The following is a 15,374-nucleotide window of genomic DNA, read 5'->3' on the forward strand; positions in this document are numbered from 1 at the left end:
AAATAATGGTGGTCTGGACTAGGCTGATAGTCATAAAATGTGGTAAAGTATGGTTATATTCTGGATATATTTAGAAGGCAGAGTACATAGCCACCAGGACTTAGAGATGGATTCCATGAGGGCTGTGAGAGAAAGAGAGGAACTGGAGCAACAGGAGGATGGGAAAGACTGAGGAAGGAGGAAGTCTGGGTCACAGCAGAAGCTCAATTTGGAATTAGGTTTGGGATGCTAACAAGACATCCAAAAAACTCCTGAAAAACAGGCAGCTGGACATATGAGTCTAGAGATCAGGGAGGTAGTTTAAGCTAGGGATATAATTTTGAAAGTCATCATCATATATCAAAATGTATATATATTTAAAATCTTGAGATTGGGTTCCAGTTCTGCTAAGGCAGCATATATATTCACTATAGCCTGTGTCTCCCACTGTTTACAATTGAAAACACTAGATAAAATACAAAAAACTACTTGAAGACTCTAAAAAGTCAACAAATGCAGTAGAATCATGGAGAGTTGAAACTTGGAGAAGCCAGTGTACAAGGGTAAATTCCATGTCTTCTCTTTTGAGGCTCTCTCAACAACTTTGTTTCAAGGGTGAGCACCGTCCTGGAGCAGACTGGCCAGCAGGGCACCATAGGTAGCTTAAACTCTAACAGAAACCCCATCTTTCTAACCAGAGGAAAGAAACCCATACAGGTCAGAGTAAGAGAGAAAGCTCACAGAGGAGAGAGCCAGAGAAGAGGATCCTTTATTTCTATGTACAGCCTCAGAAGTCTCAGCCTCACTCTTGAGCTAAGCATGGATAGCCACTGACCCAAAGCAGCACAGCAAAGGCTTGAAGGACTGAACAAAGACTTTAACTACAACCCACAGAAGACAAGACAGAAGTTAGTTATCTCAACACAACTGGGTTGACTGCTTGCTAAAACAAAAACATGAAGATTCTCTAGAGGATCTATACAGTGTAACCATCACCTGCCCAGAATACAATCCAAAATCAATAAAGAAAGAACCAGGAAAAGGAAAGTGCGACCAACTGTCAAGGGAAAAGATAATCAACAGATGCAAAACCCTAGAAGAGCCAAATGATAGAATTATCAGACAAAGACAAAAATAGCTACTTGGACTATGAGGTAAAGAAAACACACTAAACATGAATAAAAAGATATGAGTTCTCAGCAAAGAAATGGAAACTATGAAACGAGCCAAATAGAAACCTTAGAACTGAAAATACAATATTTGAAAATAAAAATTCACTCACTAGGGATAGGTTCAAGAGCAGACAGTGGATGGAGGAGGAGTCAGTAGATTTAAAGATAGAGCAGTATAAAAGATCGAATCTGAAGAATAGAGAGAAAAGGAATTTAAAAATGAACAGAGCATCAGGTCTAAGATATGCATCACTGGAATCCTAGAAGGAGAACAGAAACAAAATGGGGCACAAAAAATATTTAAAGAAATAATGGTTAGACACTACACAAATTTGGTGAAAGACATTTTACAGACTCAAGAAGTTCAAAGAATCCCAAGTAGAATAAATTAAAAGAAAAAATGACTAAAAAAACAAATAAATAAATAAATAAAAATAAAAGAAAAAATGACTAGATACAGCACATTTGAACTGCTTAAATGTACTTCTCATTGGAAATGAGGTAGGCCAGGGAGTGAAACAAAATGCTTAAAGTGCTAAATCTGTCAACACAGAATTCTGTAACAACATAAAATTTCCTTTTAGGAATTAATGCTAAGTAAAGACATTCTCAGATGAAAGAAAACTAAGAGAATTTATCCCCAGAAGACCTCAGAAAAACCTGGATCTGCAAGAAAGGAGAAAGATATGATATGATCTTTCATATCAGAAAAGATAAATATCTGGGTAAATATAAAGACTTTTATCTTCTTCAGGTCTTTAAAATATGCACAATTACTGAAAACAAAAATTGCAATATCTGGGCATTCTGAATGTATACAGATGTAATACATATAACAATTATAACGTAAGAGTTGGTGTGAGGCAGAAACGAGTTTGTAAATGGATGTATATGCTTGCAATGTTTCTATGTTTTATGTGAGGTAGTACAATATTAACTCTATAGAGACTGTGAAGGTTAGGTATGCATACTATAACACCTATATCAGTGGTTCTCAACCCAGAGATATATTGCTCCCCCAGAGGACATTTGGCAATGTCTGGAGACATTTTTAATTGTCACAACTGTGAGGAGGTACTATAAGCATTTAGTGGGTAGAAGCCAGGAATGCTGCTAAACATTCTACGATATACAACACCCATAACTAAGAATAATGTAATTCATCAACAGTGTTGAGGTTAAGAAACCCTGCAACCACTAAAACAAAAAAACAAAACTGGGGGGTTAAATGGGTGATGGACAGGCATTAAGGAAGGCATTTTTCAGGATGAGCACTGGGTGTCATATGTAAGAGATGAATCACTGGGTTCTACTCCTGAAGCCAAGACTACACTGTATGTTAACTAACTTACAGTATAGTAATAAGTTAAATAGAAAATAAGTTAAAAAAAAAAAAAACTAAAGAGAGATGGCAAAAATCCAATACACAAAATAAAAGTCATACTAAAAATATTCAAATAGGGGAGCCTGGGTGGCTCGGGTGGTTAAGCCTCTGACTCTTGATTTCAGCTCAGGTCATGGTCCCACAGTTTGTGAGTTTGAGTCCCACATCAGGCTCTATGTTGACAGTGTGGAGCCTACTTGGTATTCTCCCTCTCCTTCTCTCTCTGCCCCTCGTCATGTGCTCTCTCTTTCTCAAATAAACTTTTTAAAGTCTATCTTTAAAAAATAATAAAAATAAAAATAAACATTTAGAACCAAAAAATTAAAAAATTAAAAAAAAATAAAAATATTCAAATAATCCAAAAGAAAGCAGGAGAGGGAGAACAGAACAAAAAACTGAGTGGACAACAGATAAGAGATAATAAAATGGTCAAGCAAATGATCTTAATGATCTAAGTCACACTGTCCAACAGAAATATAATGCAAATCACATATGTACTTTAAAATTTTCTAACACATATTTTTAATATACATTTAACCCAATATATACAAACTATTTCATCTTAGCATGTAAGCAGTAAAAAAAAAAATGAATAAAATACATTCTATTTTTCATATTAAGTTTTCAAAATCCAATGTGTACTTCACACAGCACATCTCAATTTGGAATAGCCACATTTCAAGGATTCAATAATCATATATAGTTAATGGTTACTGTATTAGAGCAGATTTAAATACTCCAGTAAAAAAGAAGAAATTGACAAAGGCTAAAAAATGATACACTATTGCCTACAAGAGGTATACGTTATACAGATAAACAACATAAATAGATTAAAAACTAATGAATAGAAAAATATATATAATGCAAACAGTAAGCATAAAAAGGCTGAAGTGACTATTTTAGTCAGAAAAAAAGAGACTTAAAAACTACAACCAGACATAAAGCAAGATATTTCATAATGAAAAAAACAGAAAATACACAACTATAAATGTGCTTGTGCTTGCAAAATAAATGAAGCAAAAATTGACAGAACTAAAGGGAGAGAGACAATTTCACAATTAATGTAGGAGATTTTAATACCCCTCTTAGCAATTGATATAGCAAAACAAATAAATCAGTAGAAACATAGATCTGAAAAATCCTATCAACCACCTCAATTTAATTGATATGTTTAGAACACTACATCTAATAATTGCAGAATCTGCATAATTTTTCAACTGCAATGATAGATAAACTCACCAATATATACCACATGTTGAGCCACAAAATAAAATTCAATAAATTTCAAAGGATCAAAATCAAAGTGTATTCTCTTACTGTAGCACAATTGATTAGAAAGCAATAATAGTAATAAATCCGGGAAAATTCTAAATACATGGATATTTAATTTTTAAAGTATTTATTTATTTATTTATTTATTTATTTTGAGGGAGGGAGGGGCAAAGAGAGAAGGGAGAGAAACCCAAGCAGGTCCCACATTGTTGGCACAAAGCCCAACATGGGGCTCAATCTCACATTGCATGAGATCGTGACCTGAGCTGAAATCAAGAGTTGGACAGTTAACCGACTGAGCCACCCAGGTGCCCCTCTCTTATTATTCTTTTAATGTCTGTAGAATCTATAGTGATAACTTTTTTATTCCTTGTATTGGGGATTGGTGTTCTTTCTCCTTTTTTTCTTGATCTGCTAGCTACAGGTTTTTCAGTTTTGTTGAGATTTACAAAGATTCAACTTTGGCTTTGTTAATTTCCTTTATTGTCTGTTTTTTTTCCATTTCATTGATTTCTGCTTTTCATTTTTTCCTTTCTCCAATTTACTTTGGGTTTACTTTGGTTTTCTTTTTTTAAGTTTTTTACAAGAGCAAGGGGCAGAGAGAGAGAGAGAGAGAGAGAGAGAGGCTGGGCTCACTCGAAGGAGGGCTCCTGTTCACCTGAAGCATAGCTAGTGCTCACCTGATGTGGGGCTCGTGCTCATCCAATGTGGGACTCAAACTTACAAACTGTGAGATCATGACCTGAGCTGAAGTCAGATGCTTAACTGAAGCACCCAGGCACCCTCTATTTCTAATTTTCTGAGGAACTTCCATACTGTTCTCCACAGTGGTTGTGCCAATTTACATTCCCATCAACAGTGCATAAGTTGATACTCTACATACTCTACATCCTTGCCAACACTTATTTCTTGTCCTTTTGATATTCGGTATTGTCACTGATGTGAGGTGGTATCTCACTGTGGCTTTGATTTGCATCTCTCTAATGATGAGTGATGTTCAGAATCTTTTCATATGTCTGTTGGCCATCTGTATGTCTTCTCTGGAAAAATGTCTATTCAGGTCGTCTGCTCATTTTTTAATCAGATTATTTGGGTTTTTTTATGTTGAGCTGTATAAATTCTTCATATATTTTGGACAATCAGATACATCATTTGCAAGTATCTTCTTCCATTCAGAGAGTTGCCTTTTTGTTTTCTTGATGGCTTAGTACCAATAGTCTTATTGTGGTTTTTGTCCTGGGGAGACATATCCATTAAAATGTTGCTAAGGCTAATGTGTCCAAGAGATTACCACCTACGTTTTCTTTTAAAAGTTTTATGGTTTCAGGTCTCAACTTTAGGTTTTTAATCCATTTTGAGTTTTTTTTTTAATTTTTTAATGTTTTTTATTTATTTCTGAGAGAGAGAGAGACAGCATCAGCAGAGGAGGGTCAGAGAGAGAGGGAGATACAGAATCTGAAACAGGCTCCAGGCTCTGAGCTGGCAGTCAGCACAGAGCCGGAACCGGGCTCGAACCCACGAACTGTGAGATCATGACCTGAGCCGAAGTCAGACGCTTAACCGGCTGAGCCACCCAGGTGCCCCTTTTTTGAGTTTATTTTTGTATATGGTATAAGAAAGTGGTCCAATTTCATTCTTTTGCATGTAGCTGTCCAGTTTTCCTAGCACTATTTACTAAAGAGACTGTCTTTTTCCATTGTATATTCTTGCCTCCTTTGTGGTAGATTAATTGACCATACAAGACATGGGTTTATTTCTGGGCTCTCCTGTGATCTATGTGCCTATTTTTATGCCAGTACCATAATGTTTTGATTTCTATAGTTTTATAGTATATCTTGAAATCAGAGATTGGGATACCTCTAGCTATTATTCTTCTTTTTCAAGATTGTTTTGGCTATTTAAGGTCCTTTATGGTTCTATACAAATTTTAGAATTATTTGTGCTAGGGGCACCTGGGTGGCTCAGTTGGTTGAGTGACTTCAGCTCAGGTCATGATCTCAAGGTTCATGAGTTTAAGCCCCACGCTGGGCTTCATGCTGTCATTGCGAAGCCTGCTTTGGATTCTCTGTCCCTCTCTCTCTCTGTCTCTCCCCAACTTTGTGCACGCGTGTTCTCTCTTGCGCTCTCTCTCTCTCAAAAATAAAAATAAACATTAAAAAAGAATTATCTGGGGTGACTGGGTGGCTCAGTTGGTTAAGTGTTCAACTTCAGTTAAGGTCATGATCTCACGGTTTGTGGGTTTGAGCCCCACATCAGGCTCTGTGCTGACAGCTCGAAGCCTGGAACCTGCTTCAGATTCTGTGTCTCCCTCTCTCTCTGCCCCTGCTCCATTCATGTTCTGTTTGTCTCAATAATAAATAAACATTAAAAAAATTTTTTTAAAGAATTATCTGTTCTAGTTCTGTGAAAGAAATTCTTGGTATCTTCATAGATTGCATTGAATCTATAAACTCTTTTGGGAATATTCTTATGGATATTTTCACAATATAAATTCTTCCAATCCATAAGCATGGTATATCTCTTCATTTGTTTGTGTCATCTTCAGTTTTTTTCATCTATGTACTTTTTTTTCACCTTATACTTTTCAGAGTATATAAAACACTTTTACATCCTTAGTTAAATTTATTTCTAGGTGTTTTATTCTTTTTGGTATAATTGTAAATGGAATTGTTTCCTTAATTTCTCTTTCTGCTACTTCATTATTAGTGTCAAGAAATGCAACAGATTTCTGTATACTAATTTTGTATCATGAAACTTTCTTCATTATTTTGTTCTAATAGTTTTTTTAGTGGAGTCTTTAGAATTTTCTGTATACAGTATCATGTCATTTGCAAATAGTGACAGTTTTACTTCTTCCTTACCAGTCTGGATGCCTTTTATTCCTTTTTCTTACCTTATTGCTGCAGGACATAACATAACCTTTTGAGTGGATAAAACATTTAAAAAGTGACCACATCAATGTTGGTGAGGATGTGAAGCAACTCAAACTCTCATACACTGCTGGTGGTAATGAAAAATAATACAACGTCTTTCTTTATAAATGAAAAGAAAAAAAATCCTCTAGATCTCACCAACTAATTTTCCCATTTTCTTTTCTGCAAGTTTTTATTCAAACACAGTATGGGGACACCTGGGTGGCTTAGTCAGTTAAGAATCCAACTCTTGATCTTGGCTCAAGTCAGGATGTCATAGTTTATGGGATCAAACCCTGCACTGGACTCTACATGGGCATGGGGCCCGCTTGGGATTCTCTCTCTCCCTGCCTCTCTGCCCCTCCTCAGCTTTCACGTGTGCGCACGCTCTCTCTCAAAATAAATAAACTTAAAAAAACAAAACAAAACAAGGGGCGCCTGGGTGGCTTAGTCAGTTGAGTTGCCCAACTCTTGATTTTGGCTGAGGTCCTGATTCCAGGGTCATGGGCTCCAGCCCCATGTCCAGCTCTATGCTGACCATGTTGCCTGCTTAAGAATCTCTCTCTCCCTCCGTCCCTCTCCCCCACCTTACGCTCCCTCTCTGAAAAAAACAAAACAAAACAAAACACAATATGAAATATTTAGAATTACATATGTAATTTTTATCCTTTTTTTTTACTTAATAGTTCATTCTAAATACCTCTGATATACATAAATCAAACTATTTGTATAATCTGTTACCTCAATGGTGGTATTGTCCAGGACTACATGCTCTAAAAAGTCCAGTATCAGGATAGCTTACATTCACTTTGCACAGTATGGCAGAGCCAACATGAAAGGAAAGGCAATTAGTGAATTTCTTTTTTTAATGGCAAAACTGAAATGTCCTCACTGACTTAATTAACTTAATCTGCCTCTCACCAAAGATATTACCTTCTGGACAGAGTCCCAGTGCTTCATATGTAAGGAGTTCATTGACAGAAAAGCAATCATGAAGTTCTATAACATCAATATCACTTGGTCCCAGGCCAGATTTCTCATAGCACTTTCTGGCAGCTTCTTTGCTCATATCAAAGCCAACCTAAAACCAAAACCACATATAAATAAATTAAGGGCATCAAAACTGAGACTTTTATATAAGATTTTGAGAGATTAATAAGCATAACCTTTACAGTTGAAAATTGACTACATGTATTGAAATCTCAGTTGAGATTAATAATCAAATCTCAGTTGATTCTCTATTACATAGAAAGTCTAAATAAAAGAATATTCAGGATGGAGGCTGTACATATTAAATTGTGTACTGGCTAAGCATCCAACTCTTGACCTCAGCTCAGGACATGATCTCATGGTTTGTGAGTTTGAGCCCCATATCAGGGCTCCTCATTGAGAGTAGGGGGCCTGTTTGGGATTCTGTCTCTCCTTCTCTCTGACCCTCCCCTGCTCTCTCTCACTCTCTATCAAAATAAATAAGTAAACTTTAAAAAAAAAAAGAAAAAAAAAGGAAAAAAAAACAGATTTTTTTTTAATGTTTATTTATATTTGAAAGAAAGAGAGACAGAGTAAGAGCAAGGGAGGGGCAGAGAGAGGGAGTCACAGAATTTGAAGCAGGCTTCAGGCTCTGAGCTGTCAGCACAGAGCCTGATGCGGGGCTTGAACTCACAAACCGTGAGATCATGACCCCTGAGCCAAAGTTGGATACTGTGCCACCCAGGTGCCCCCCCCAAAAAAAACCCTAGAATTTTAAATAAATATATAAAAAGGACTTAAAATTTCTCAGGCTATATCTTGTACAGTTATAAAAACTATCAAACCACAATGTGTTGTGGTAAACAGGTTGAAGAGATTGAGCAATAGATTACTACGGTTCAGATACACTAAAAAAAATAAGGAATTTCTATGTGCAAATAAACAATCTTCTTTTAAAAAATCATATAGGAAAAATAAAAAATAAAATTAAAATTAAAATTAAAAAAAACAAAAATAAAATATCACATAGGAGGGGTGCCTGGGTAGCTCAGTCGGTTAAGCGTCTGACTTTGGCTCAGGTCATAATCTTTCCGACTGTGAGCTTAAGCCCCACATCAGTCTCAATGCTGAGAGCTCAGAGCCTGGAGTCTACTTCAAATTCAAACTCTCTCTCTCTCTCTCTCTCTCTCTCTTTTTCCCTCTGCCCCTCCCTTGCTCATTAGAAATAGAAAAACATTAAAAAATTTTTTAAAAAATCATATACAACAACAACACTTTCCTAAACCCATGCTCTTAACACCCCTTTGGTCTCAGATAATAGCAAGCAAATTCTCCAAGGCATAAAATTGTGCTATCAGGGGCCCCTGGGTGGCTCAGTCAGTTGAGCGTCTGACTTTGGCCCGGGTCATGATCTCGCGGTTCGTGGGGTCGAACCCCATGTCAGGCTCTGTGCTAACAGCTCGGAGCCTGGAGCCTGCTTCAGATTCTGTGTCTGCCTCTCTCTGCTCCTCTCTCTCTCTCAAAAATAAAACATTTAAAAAAAAAAAATTGTGCTATCAATAGTATTATACAGAAAACCTGGAAAGTTCCACCTCAACCACATCCCAGCTTTGTGATCTTGCATAAGTTACAGAGACATTTTCTTTTTTCTTTTTTTTTTTTACAGATAGTTTATTATAGAGACATTTTCAAATTCAAAGCATTGTTGTAAAATCATTCTTATAAACTCTAATTACCTTATGATTGTTATATATTTGTGTATACATGCATAGGTGCATTTTTAAAATAGGTACGTTTATATCTTCAAATATTCAACTAACTCTAGGTCTGAATTCTCATTTTTTAACTTCCTCCACATTTACTCAATCTTTAATCGATTTTAAAAGTGCTAAGGTCAAGAAAGTTCCCTGAAAATATCCTTGTTTTTTCCTTAACTCTGTAAGAAAGAAGTTCTGGACATACCCAGTCAACTCAAAAAGAAAAAAACAAAACTACCAAAATAGCACGTCTGGTTAATTAAAAGTGCATTTATGGTTCTATCACAAGAAGCATATGTTCTCATCAGTTATTTTCCCTTAACAGATTCTTAAGGATGGATTATAATATTAAATTTTCTGGACTGATTTTTTTCAAGTAAATAACTTCCAGAGCTAACGACAACATGAGATCATCTTGAAATTTTTAAACAGAAAGCCCTCAACTGATAAATAAAATAGAATCTCAGACATACCATTTTAATAATGCTTTCCTCTTCAAATGAGCTTGGCAAATCAGTTACCATCTCTTGTGCCACAATCTCCACAGCTTTGGATTCTAGGCTATATTTCTGTACAAATGTTTCACTAGCCAAAACTGCCGCTGCAGCACCATCTGAAGTGGGACTAAGAGGAGGTAAAAATAATTATTTACATCCAGTATACCTCTATCCTAGGATTTCAGACTAAGAGTTGTTTCTACGTGGAAAGAAAAGCTGAGTATGCTTGCTGGTCATTGCACTGTCTTCTTTGTGAAATATATAGTTAAAAATTATACATGCTTCCCACCTGAGGACTAAACCTCTATCAAGAACTTAAACATTATCAGCCACTGCTTCGTCTGTAAGGGTCTCTCCCAAAATGTTCTTAAGGCAAAGAATCCTGGATTTACCTCTGCAGATGCATAACGCATCTTATGGTGACTTCTGAGGAGTCAACAATGTTTTTCCCATCCTAGTACAATAAAAATCCACTATGGGCCTAACTAACTCCAACACTGCTCTCTCCCAAATAATCAGTCTTGGAATCCTTTTGAAAACTTGGAAAGTATAGAATAGGAAATGTCAGAAAATCCAAACCAGAGAGTGGAGTTTAGTTAAGAGATCTCCTCAAAATAGATCTTTTCCTTATAGGAAGCTGTGAAGCAAAGTGGCAAACACAAGACTTCTCTGAGTACAGCTTGCCTTTATAAATGGGCAGACCTTCATATTGCAACAGATAAAAGCTGACCCCATTTGTTCACTTGCATCCTAGCCAGTATCTTCCAGATGATAAGCAGGAGCTATGCGATACTAATTCAATCTTCTGGGAAACAGATATTGTCAAGCAATTTTAAAGATGCAACTATTATTATTATTAGAGCTATTTTTTTCTTGTTTCTCATTTTTTCTATTTCACATTTACTCTTAGCTACTATAACTGAGTAACATTTCCTAAGACAGAAGCCAGTAGAGAAAACAAAATGCTCAAGGGAGAAACTCTGGACTCTTAAACCACATTTAAATAAATAAAACAAAATTTTTTTAAAGTAGGTAAAACTCACGAATGAAGGAAATAAAACATAATTTTCCAAGAGAAAAGACAGTCTGTCTCCAGATAGGAATAAGAAGTAAAGGGGCACCTGGGTGGCTAAGTCAGTTAAGCATCTGACTCTTGATTTCAGCTCAGGTCATCACCCCATGACCGTGGGACTGAGCCCCACTTCAAGCCCCACCTCAGGCTCTATGCTGAGCTCAGGATCAGTGCTGAGGGTGGAGCCTGCTTAAAGTTCTCTCTCTCTCCCTCTGCCCCTCTACATGCTCACTCGCCCTCTGTCTCTCACTCTCTCTCAAAAAAAAAAAAAAAAAGGAATAGGAAGTAAGGGTACTCCAGAGTGAGGACTTCATTAGTAGGAGTTCTATACAAGCAGATACAGATACAGATACAGAAGGAACAATTACTTCTATTAAATATTAAAACGTGGTTTTCTTACCAACATTGTAAGACAGTCAAATAATCAAAAATTTCTCGAGATTTCATCACTTCGTCTAAACTGTATTCCTTTTGGAACTGGGAATTCCTAAACACAAAATAAATAGTTATAGAATATGAGGTAGCAATTATAATTTTTCTTGAAAATGTTCTGATCCAGAAGTCAGAGAATATATAAATATTATTTTTACAACCAAAAGATAGGCTTTTATGAAGCGTTTCAACCTTTTTTTCAATAAATGTTAATTTTTATTATGGTTATTATGAGTAATATAATAACTGCTACATTAAAGCTGCTAATACTACAGACATTTTCATCTAATATATATTGACTGTTCTATTAATATAATATTTTCTTTTATTTTTTTAATTTTTTAAATTTATTTTTAATTTAAATCCAAGTTAACATATAGTGTAATAACTATTTCAGGAATAGAATTTAATGATTCATCACTTAGATGTAACACCCAGTGCTCATTCCAAGTGTCCTCCTTAATGCCCCTCACCCTTTAGCCCTTCCCCCGACCCAACATCCTGCCGGCAACCCTCAGTTTGTTCTCTGTATTTAAGAGTCTCTTATGGTTTGTCTCCCTTCCCTGTTTTTATAATATTTTTGCTTCCCTTTCCTTATTTTCAACTGTTTTATATCTTAAATTCCAAACATGAGTGAAATCAAATGATATTTGTTTTTCTCGGACTGACTAATTTTGCTTAGCATAATACACTCCAGTTCCACACATTGTTGCAAATGGCAAGATTTCATTCTTTTTGATCACTGAATCCATTGCATATACATACCACATATTCTTTACCCATTCATCAGTACATTTGGACATCTGGAACTCTTCCCATACTTTAGCTATTGTCAATAGTGCTGCTATAAACATTGGGGTACATGTGCCCTTCGAACCAGCACTCGTGTATCCTTTGGATAAATACCTAGTAGTGCAATTGCTGGGTCATAGGGTAGTTCTATTTTTAATTATTTAAGGAATTTCCATACTGTTTTCCAGAGTGGCTGCACCAGTTTGCATTCCCACCAGCAGTGCAAAAGGGTTGCTCTTTCTCTGCATCCTTGCTATGAGCATCTGCTGTTACCTGAGGTACAGGTGAAAGGTGGTATCTCATTGTGGTTTTAATTTGCTTTTCCCTGATGATGAGTGATGTTGAACATGTTTTCATGTGTCTCTTAGCCGTCTGGATGTCTTCTTTGGAAAAGTGTCTATTCATGTCTTCTGCCCATTCCTTCACTGGATTATTCGTTTTTGGGGCGTGGAATTTGATAAATTCTTTATAGATTTTGGATACTAACCCTTTACCTGATATGTCATTTGCAAATATCTTCTCCCATTCTGTTGGCTGCCTTTTAGTTTTGTTGATTGTTTCCTTCACTGTGTAGAAGCTTTTTATCCTGATGAGGTCCTAATAGTTCATTTTGCTTCTGTTTCCCTTGCCTATGGAGTCAAGTAACAAGTTGCTGCAGTGGAGGTCAAAGAGGTTGTTGCCTGTTTTCCCCTCTAGGATTTTGATGGCTTCCTGTCTTATGTTTAGGTCGTACGTCTATTTTGTGTTTATTTTTGTGTATGGTATAAGAAAGTGGTCCAGGTTCATTCTTCTGCATGTCACTGTCCAGTTTTCCCAGCACCATTTGCTGAAGATACTGTTTTTTTTCCATTGGGTATTCTTTCCTGTTTTGTCAAAGATATTTGGCCATACATTTGTGGGCCCATTTCTGGGTTCTCTAGTCTATTCCACTGATCTATGTGTCTGTTCTTGTGCAAGTACCATACTGTCTTAATGACTACAGCTTTGTAATACAGCTTGAAGTTTCAACCTTTAATAAGTTGTCTGAACTGAATTTTTAAAAAATCTTAACTCCAAAATACCATATGCTGTAAAATAAAAAATTTGTCTAATCTTCATCCTGGCTTCCTAGCATGGAGCTTCTAAAACCTGTGCAATTTCCTGAGTGACAAGAGTGTCTTTGTTATGCTAATAGGATGACTCATAGTGGGCCCCTTGTTAACTGGGGGGGGGGGGGGGGCTGGTCACCAGAAACACCAACTGTGTGAATATAGGGGTTAGGACTTTTGAGCCAGTTTGACCTCTGAGGAGAAGGGAGGGGCTGGAGATTGAGTCCAATCATGTAACCAATCAAGTTTGTGTGCATAATAAAAGCTCCAGTAAACACTCTGGACAGTGATGCTTGCTGAAGCTTCCTGGTTGGTGAGTACCTCCTTATACCAGAAGGGTAATGTGTCCTGACTCCAAGGGTAGAAGTTACAGAAGCTCAGATACAGAACCCTCTCAGACTTTGCCCTATGTGCCTCTTTATTTGGCTCTTCCTGAGCTGTATCCTTTATAATAATACTGTAATCATAAGTATAGCACTTTCCTGAATTCTGTAACTCTAGTGAATTATCATTACTTTAGAACTTGAAACTTGAGAGATCATGGAAACCCCTTAATTTATAGATACTTGGTCAGAAGTGGTGGCCACAATAAACTATTTGTAATAAATAAATAAGGATAAGTAATGAAAAAAGAATCTCAAATCTAAAAGAAAAAAAAAAAAAGAAGAAGTACAGGTGGCCTGGAGACCCTACTTGTGGCTGGCATCTTAAGTGAGGGCAGTGTTGAGAAGGACTAGGTTCTTAATACATGGGGTCTGTATCTACTCGGTCGTTAGTGCCAGAATTGAATTGCAGTACATCCAGTTGGTGTCAGATCAGTTGGGAGTTAAATGGAATACTGTAAAAACTCCCTTGGGCCAAAAGGTGAGGGGCTTGCAAAAGCGGATACCAACCATTGTTTGATCTCAAACTCTATTAGGGTAAAAGGTCAAGGGTTGAGCAACTTAGCTCCTCCTGGCTGCAGCAAGCCCCTGAGATGTAAATCTTTAGTGAACATTGTGATTAGAATAGTCAAACAAGTTCTTCAAGCAACTGTTAAGCAACCTCCACCTCTAACTGCAAAATTCTCGCTTCTGTATACCGGCTTCGTCCCCTCCCTATATAAACCCTGAGCTATGGCTCCGCAGCGAGCTCTTCCGAGGACTCTTTGGGTGCTCGGGAGGGGCTGTCCGGCCAGCTGGACTAAGATAAACCTGAATAACCAACTTCTTTTGTGTTTTGTGGGCTTTGTCCTCGGTGATTCTCCTTTAGAAAAGGTGGTCTAACAATACCATTCCCCCACTCCAGAGAATTATTAAATACTAGTTCCTTAAAAGCAAAACAAAATGACTTGCAATTCAGCCAACTTTTGTGGTGATGATATTATACAATTACATTTCATGAAGGCTAATAGAGTTCTTAAATAAATGTAGAAAATACGTATGTATTTTCTATATGTATATATAGGTATATAGAAAATATTCTATATGTATATACATATGGAAAATATGTATATAGTAATTTCTATAATAAATTATCTGCATTCTTCAAAACACATTTCTTTACTGTGAAGAAGAAACTTACCACTGCAAAGAAGAAACTTATTTTTATCCCATTTGGCTCCTCTAACAATAAAATTAGATGGTTTCAGAAACTGCTATGGCAAAAATAGCAGAAGCAGTAGACAAATTTCAACTGGTGTGGAAATGAACAAGCAATTCAAATGTCTAGAAATAAAGCCCATGTAGCTTAGATCTGCACACTAGTATCTGTATCTTTTCTTTTAAAGTTAACTTTGATCATCACCAGGTTCCACAAAACACCTAATAATGTGCCAGATCCTGTGCTAAGCATGTGGGACATGGGCATAGTCCTTACCCTCAAGGAACTCGGTGTGAATGTGTGGCAAACAAATACAATACAATAAATAGCACGACCGAAAAGTTATACAGAGTGCCACAAGAGCACCCAGGACAAGTATCAGACCCAGACACCAGAGGATGCTTCCCTCTGGGGTTAGCAAATAAGAGGAAGTAGGAGACAGAATTACTGGCAAAACAATCAGGATA

General features: G+C 36.7%; 1 protein-coding gene across 1 annotated transcript in view; it reads right to left on the reverse strand.

Moving 5' to 3' along the window:
• Nucleotides 1–15,374, reverse strand: part of SCP2 (sterol carrier protein 2) — a 140,111-nt gene that overhangs the window by 72,340 nt on the left and 52,397 nt on the right. Inside the window, exons 8-10 of the mRNA XM_039237793.1 lie at nucleotides 11,415–11,501; nucleotides 9,919–10,069; nucleotides 7,653–7,800 (exon numbers count right to left, since the gene is read on the reverse strand). Coding sequence (XP_039093724.1) covers nucleotides 7,653–7,800; nucleotides 9,919–10,069; nucleotides 11,415–11,501 — 386 coding nt within the window. The remainder of the gene's footprint in view (nucleotides 1–7,652; nucleotides 7,801–9,918; nucleotides 10,070–11,414; nucleotides 11,502–15,374) is intronic.

The sequence above is a fragment of the Hyaena hyaena genome, unplaced genomic scaffold, assembly GCF_003009895.1.
Source record: "Hyaena hyaena isolate Hyena2069 unplaced genomic scaffold, ASM300989v1 scaffold_5, whole genome shotgun sequence".
NCBI classification, from domain to species: Eukaryota; Metazoa; Chordata; class Mammalia; order Carnivora; family Hyaenidae; genus Hyaena; species Hyaena hyaena.